This window comes from Triticum dicoccoides, chromosome 2A (assembly GCF_002162155.2).
Source record: "Triticum dicoccoides isolate Atlit2015 ecotype Zavitan chromosome 2A, WEW_v2.0, whole genome shotgun sequence".
Taxonomy (NCBI): domain Eukaryota; kingdom Viridiplantae; phylum Streptophyta; class Magnoliopsida; order Poales; family Poaceae; genus Triticum; species Triticum dicoccoides.
The window spans coordinates 17,272,834-17,279,733 of record NC_041382.1 but is presented as its reverse complement, the minus strand read 5'-3'; the positions used below and the strand labels follow the sequence as shown (position 1 = coordinate 17,279,733).

Below are 6,900 nucleotides of genomic sequence, written 5' to 3'. Positions count from 1 at the left end.
CACTCTATATATATATATATATTTAATCTGCAGGATATGCACGTCCAGCAAGCACCAGAACCACCTCGATCCAGCCATGCTGTCCTCCAAGTCTGGTTTAGCTGTTGCTCTAATCCTTGTGGTCACCCTGACAGATGTGCTACCGCTGGTATCTTCTTCACGTGGCCTCGTTGCGGTACCCACTGATGGGGCACTGGAGGACTCTCTGCTGATGATGGAGAGGTTCCATGGCTGGATGGCAAAGCATGGCAAGTCGTATGCGGGAGTCGAGGAGAAACTGCGGCGGTTTGACATATTCCGCAGGAACGTAGAGTTCATCGAGGCGGCGAACCGAGATGGCAGGCTCTCGTACACCCTCGGGGTGAACCAGTTCGCCGATCTAACCCACGAGGAGTTCCTTGCCACGCACACCAGCGGCCGTGTGGTGCCGTCAGAGGAGATGGTGATTACAACTCGCGCTGGCGTTGTTGTCGAGGGTGCCAATTGTCAGCCGGCGCCAAATGCTGTGCCTGGTAGCATCAATTGGGTGAATCAAAGCAAAGTCACCCCAGTCAAAAATCAAGGAAAAGTATGCGGTTAGTATACTTCCTCCATTCCTAAATACAAGTCTTTTTAGATTACAATATGGACTACATATGAATATATATAGATGTAGTTTAGAGTGTAGATTCACCCACTTTGCTCTGTATGCAGTTCATATTGAAATCTCTAAAAATACTTATATTTAAGAACGGAATGAGTATCATGCATTTGATGTTTGGATTCATCTATCGTTTTGTAGTATTTTAAGTTACTATCATCAGTGACTAGAATGTCGAGCTATGACTTCCAGCCGCATTGATGTTCCACCTGGAGTTCTTGTTCGATCCTTTTTCTTTTTGCTTTCTTCAAGTAGTTATGTAGTGGTTAGTGGTTACAAGACATTAATTTGGTTTCGTTAATGAAGTCAGAGAGGGAGCTCTCCTTATATACAAGAAGGAACCTACTTTTAGTTAGAGAAGACTAAATTTCGTTGAAATAAATATGCATAAACAATCAACATTGATGCTTTACAATTATTGATACTAATCAAATATATTTGTATGAGTATGAAGTCATATAAAAAATAAAAAATGATTTTAACCTTAATGAGACATAACCAGCTGTTACCATAACACATCATATTTTTGTGATGCGCAGCTTTCTTGGTTTCGAACACTTAAACTTTCCCCAAGGTAGATATTTTCCCCATGTTTGGTTGAAAATCTATGCTAGGATGAGCGTCGTACTAGATAAGCATTCAATAAATAACCGAGAATACCAGCCCAGTTAAGGGGAAGGCTAACTAGTGGTTACCCGAGTTTCTGACAAAACCAAACGTTGTCAGAATATTGATTATTAGATATTTTGAGGACCACAACGCCTCCAGGAAATTAGAGGTTTCAAATATTAAAGGATAGAAACAAATTGTGGCTAGCTTTCAGAAGTTTATGATGGACACAAGACACAACGCTAATAAATTATAAGAATTTCAGAATTTAAACTTTCCAGAATATAAAAATCACACAACTTTCAAAAATGGGATAAGTATATTTTTCGTCCTCAAACTCTTCCCAAAGTTGAGAAATCATCCCTCAACTCCAAAACCATCAAAACTCAGTCCCTGAACTATTTAAACCGGATACTTTTCATCCTTCAACTATTCAAACCGGATATTTTTCGTCCCTCATAACTGGTTTTACTGTGACTTGGACCCTGTTTTGATTGAAACAGGCCACGTTGACTTTGAGTGCCACGTCGATTAAGTGTTTGTGCATAAGTATGTGTGTGTGCGCGTGTACAGGTAATAACAAGATAAAAGGAAAGTGCTTGCACTACTTCTACTTGTGTGTGAACAAGAGAAAGGCAGCTGTACTGAATATAGCTTAACAAAAGCTGAATATAACTGAACATAGTTTGGACATTTCAGAGCATTGTACTGAATTTAGTTGAACATAGTTTGAACCCACTTTAGTTGAAAATAGTCTGAACATAGTCTCGACCCAATTTAGTTAGTCTGACAAAGTACTAAATGTGAAAGAGAAATAGTACTGAATATAGCTTACAGTCAACAACAAACATGAATTCTCACATGGCCTGACATAAGAACTGACAGCAGCAAATAAGCCATTCATAAGAACTGACAGTAGCAAATAACCTCTGAATCTTCACTTGCAGCCTCTGAATCTTCATGTGACTACCCTAATGAAGACCACCTCTCTGGGATCCATGTGACTACCCTATAATCATACAAAATAGAAAGAAGCAGAATGTTAGGCATGTCCTTACTCACAAATGGAAGATTGCAACGGTTGCAACCAAAAAATACCTCTGGCATCCAGCTCGTTGTCGTCCGTCAAGGTCGCCGCGGCCGTGCCCAGACAGCCTCCACGGCACAGCCGTGCTCAAGCAGCAACCGCAGGCCTCAATCGTCGCCGCCCATGAGGGAATCGTCATCGCCCCCGCCGCTGCCGCCCAGGACTGGTCGTGGTCAAGGTCGCCGCCGCCGTGCCCTGGCAGCCACCACCACAGCAGCCATGCTTAGCCAGCAATCACCGGCAGGCCACGCCGCCACCGCCGCCGCCGCCGTAGCCACGCTTCACTGCCCCCCGCCGGCGCTGCCGCTGCTTTGTTTAGGGTTCGTGAATGGGAAAGGGGGTCGAGAGAATGCGAGGGCGAGAGAGAGTCGGCGGGTGCTTGTTTTAGTCAAAACCAGGACACGTGGTCCGTTTTGGTCAAAGCAGGATCCACGTCACTGTAAAACCACCTGAAACCTTATTAGGGATCAAAAGTATCCAGTTTAAATAGTTGAGGCACTAACTTTTTATGGTTTTAGAGTTGAGGGACGATTTCTCAACTTTCGAAAGAGTTCGAGGACGAAAAATATACTTATTCCTTCAAAAATTAAAGCACTTTATGAAAACTATAGCATCACTATTAGAAACTCCGGAAAAAAATTTGTCTCGATTTTTGAAAAATACATCATGGAGTATCAAAATATCAAAAAATAAATAAACAATTAGAATCATTTTTTAGAATAACTCTAACGCGTGATAACTAGTGATTACCATAAAATACCTTTTTCGTTGCACATAACTTATTTAGTTTTAAGCACATAAACTTCTCCCAAGCCAGAGTTTTTCCCACCTGTTTGATCGACCTTTGTTTTAGGGGAATTGATCAATCATTTATACTCCCTCCGTTCCTAAATATAAGTTTTTTAGAGATTTCATCACAAACTACGTACCGATGTATATAGACATGTTTTCGAATGTAGATTCACTCATTTTGCTCCGTATGTAGTCCATAATGGAATCTCTAAAAAAACTTATACTCCCTCCGTCCCAAAATAAGTGTCTTAACCTTAGTACAACTTTATATTAAAGTTAGTACAAAGTTGAGACACTTATTTTGGGACGGAGGGAATATTTAGGAACGGAGGAAGTACTTGATATATTTTGCTTCGTATGTAGTCCATAGTGAAATCTCTAAAAAGACTTATACTCCCTTCGTCCCAAAATAAGTGTCTTAACCTTAGTATAACTTTATATTAAAGTTAGTACAAAGTTGAGACATTTATTTTGGGACGGAGGGAATATTTAGGAACGGAGGAAGTACTTGATATGGAGATAGTAGTGTCCGCTAAACATATATACATACAATAGGTAACCAAGGTACCAGCTTAGTTAATTGCCATAATCTTAGTTATACACCAAGGACCCTAATGCTCCCCTATAGTTTGAAGCATTTTATCTGAAAACTACAAGTTAATTCGACCGGCCGGTTAATGATCATGTGTGCTGGATTGCAGGGGCTTGCTGGGCTTTTTCCGCCGTGGCCACGATCGAAAGCGCCTACGCAATCGCCAAGCGAGGCGAGCCGCCGGTTCTGTCCGAGCAGGAGCTCATCGACTGTGACACATTCGACAGAGGCTGCACGAGCGGCGAGATGTACAATGCCTACTACTGGGTCTTGAGGAACGGCGGCATCGCCAACAGCACAACGTACCCCTACAAAGAGACTGACGGCAAGTGCGAGAGAGGGAAACTGCAGGAACACGCGGCCACGATCAGGGACTACAAATTCGTCAAACCCAACTGCGAGGAGCAGCTCATGGCAGCCGTGGCGGGGCGACCCGTCGCCGTCGGGTTCGACTCCAACGACGAATGCTTCAAGTTCTACCAAGCTGGTTTGTACGACGGCATGTGCATCAAGCACGGGGAATACTTTGGCCCGTGCTCGTCCAACGACCGCATCCACTCCTTGGCCATTGTCGGGTACGCCGGCAAGGGGATCGACAGGGTCAAGTACTGGATCGCCAAGAACTCCTGGGGCGAGAAGTGGGGAAAGGAGGGCTACGTCTGGCTGAAGAAGGATGTTGATGAGCCGGAAGGCCTCTGCGGCCTTGCAATTGAGCCGGTATATCCTATAGTCTGATCTGATCTGATGAGATCGACTGCACTGGGCGTGCCTGAAACCTACGGAAATGGCATTCACCTATATTTTGGGTTGCTCTGTATGCATGGATGCGCCTACTATATTTTACTACACATATATTCATCTCCCGCCAATAAAACTATATGTCCTTGTATCCATTTATGCACGTTTATGCATATCTTAAATAAATTGGATGGATTGGTTATCCATTCTATATATGTCAAAAGTTCAAAACATGTTACTCTGTGGTCCGTATGTGTTACTCCCTCCATTCCAAAATAAGTGTCATGGTTTTAGTTTAAACAATTGTACTAGGATATGACAAATTCAAAAAACAATTGTACTTTCCTTTTAAAAAATCATCAAATCGGTATTTGTTAATTAATTTTGAGAATGCAGGTAAATTTACTAATTAGTTGATGAGCTCTTTCTACAATTTCCCTCTTCTTAAACTTCCTTTTTTTGCAATAATAACTTTCGATCTATTCCTCAACTGTCAAGGTAGTACAAAGAACACCCAAAAAAACATCTAGGTCCGTGGACCACCTAGTGATGACTATTAACACTAGAGCGAGCTGAAGTGGCGCATCTTCGCCCCTTCCTCATCGTAGCCGGGCAAACCCTGTTGTGGTAGACTATCGGAAGTCATTGTGCTAAGTTCCTATAGGACCAGCGTACCGGAATAGCAACTAGCGCTGATGAAGAGAAGTGTAAATCAGAATAATCCAATCTGTAGACACACAAATACAACAAACCAAGAAAGGATCCATGTGGATCCATCGAAGGCAAACGCCGACCGAATGCCATGAGATCCGCCGGAGACAAACCTCCACATGCACTCCAACGATGCTAGAAACACCATCAGAACAGGCAGTAGGCGAGGAGAACTTTATTCCGTCTTCAGAGAGCCGCCGCCACTTGGTGGCGACACAGATGTGAAAGAATCAAGGGATGAGATAGATGGCTTGGTCAAATTTGATCGCTAGACAACATCCGCATAGGTCTTGTGCAAAGAAAATGGTCACGAATTTAGAAAGAGATGACCCTTTTGGGGGGGTTGTGCAAAAGGTCGCCACATGACAGTGGTCAACCTACCACCCATACAAGTCAAAGCTGATACAATGTGGATAGGACGCACTTAGCTAACTTTTATGGTCCACATGCGCATTTTCATATCATCGGGACTAACCTGACACTGGTCGAATAGTTTTAGGATTAATGATGTATTTTACTTATCTTTATATAGCACACTCTTATCAATATACAGTAGAAAATATGTGGAAACATCTCTCGTCCCTTGATGCGAGCTACCCATGAGCATAGTCTACTTGCTCATGATATATCATGTCATGCAGCAAATTTATTGATGTGCTCCAACGGCCTCTTTGTCCATGATTAAAAAGTTACTCCCTCCGTTTAAAAACATAAGTAATACTCATTTAAAACAAACCTTTGAGAAATGGGAAAATATCATATGAAAACCAACATTCGATGGAAACCCTAAACCATGCGAAAAAGAAGTTTTGAAGTTTCGGAAAAATCAGAAAAAAAAAATACGGGATGTTAAGAGAGTGATGTTCTATTGCCTTGCAAAATTTCAAGTTCAAACACATTACGAGATATGAGCTATGGAAAAAAATCATCATTGAATAGTGTCGAACAGTAGCATCACTATTCATTGCTGATTTTATCTTTTTCATAGCTCGCATCCTATAATGTTTTGACTTGAAATTTCACATGACAATAGAATATCATCCTCTTAACATCCTACTTTTTTGACAAAAAAAATTGAAACTTTCAAACGTGGTTTCCACGAAGTTTCCTTTGAATATTAGTTTATGTATGATATTCTCCCGAAAGAAATAACTACTATCGATATATGTGATATGAATTGGTGTTACCATATTGTATGAACTCATTTCATCGTACTAGTCTCTTGGCTGGTTTGTTGGCGATACGAGTTACTTAATTATTAACGCACGATCTCGATCGTTCCTGACACATAGAGATACGTACGTGCCATCCCTAACATAAAGATATGTGTCCACATCTCGCCCATAGCAAGCGAGAAGCTCGCGCCGCGTACACGGCCGAGCATTGGGCTGACCACGGAGAACGACCGCTAGTTTCGCCCCACGAAGCACACACTACGCGCTCGACTATACGACCACAGCCCCTACTAGATCTTTTCTTTATTTTTAATTTTTTTTGTTCAACTCTTTTAAATTATGTTGTAATCTAAACAAGTATTGACACATTGTAAAAAAATCCATGACAATAAAAAAATATGTTCACAAATTTTAAAAATATTCATGTAAGTACAAAATTATTCCATTTTTTAATATACATGTCAAAATACGTGTTCAGGTAAACATAAATTCATATAACTGAGTTGGGCAAAGTTATCTTTCATCGCCCTCTTTCTCTTTCCCTCTCGTGAGTGCA

The 6,900-nt window shown here is 41.6% G+C and overlaps 1 protein-coding gene across 1 annotated transcript; it reads left to right on the top strand.

Moving 5' to 3' along the window:
• Positions 1-35: 35 nt before the first annotated feature.
• On the top strand, positions 36-4,691 carry LOC119352817 (ervatamin-B-like). Its single transcript, XM_037619404.1, has 2 exons — positions 36-575; positions 3,830-4,691. Exons 1-2 carry the CDS (start codon positions 77-79, stop codon positions 4,453-4,455), a joined length of 1,125 nt encoding a protein of 374 aa, XP_037475301.1. The 5' UTR covers positions 36-76; the 3' UTR covers positions 4,456-4,691.
• Positions 4,692-6,900: the final 2,209 nt, after the last annotated feature.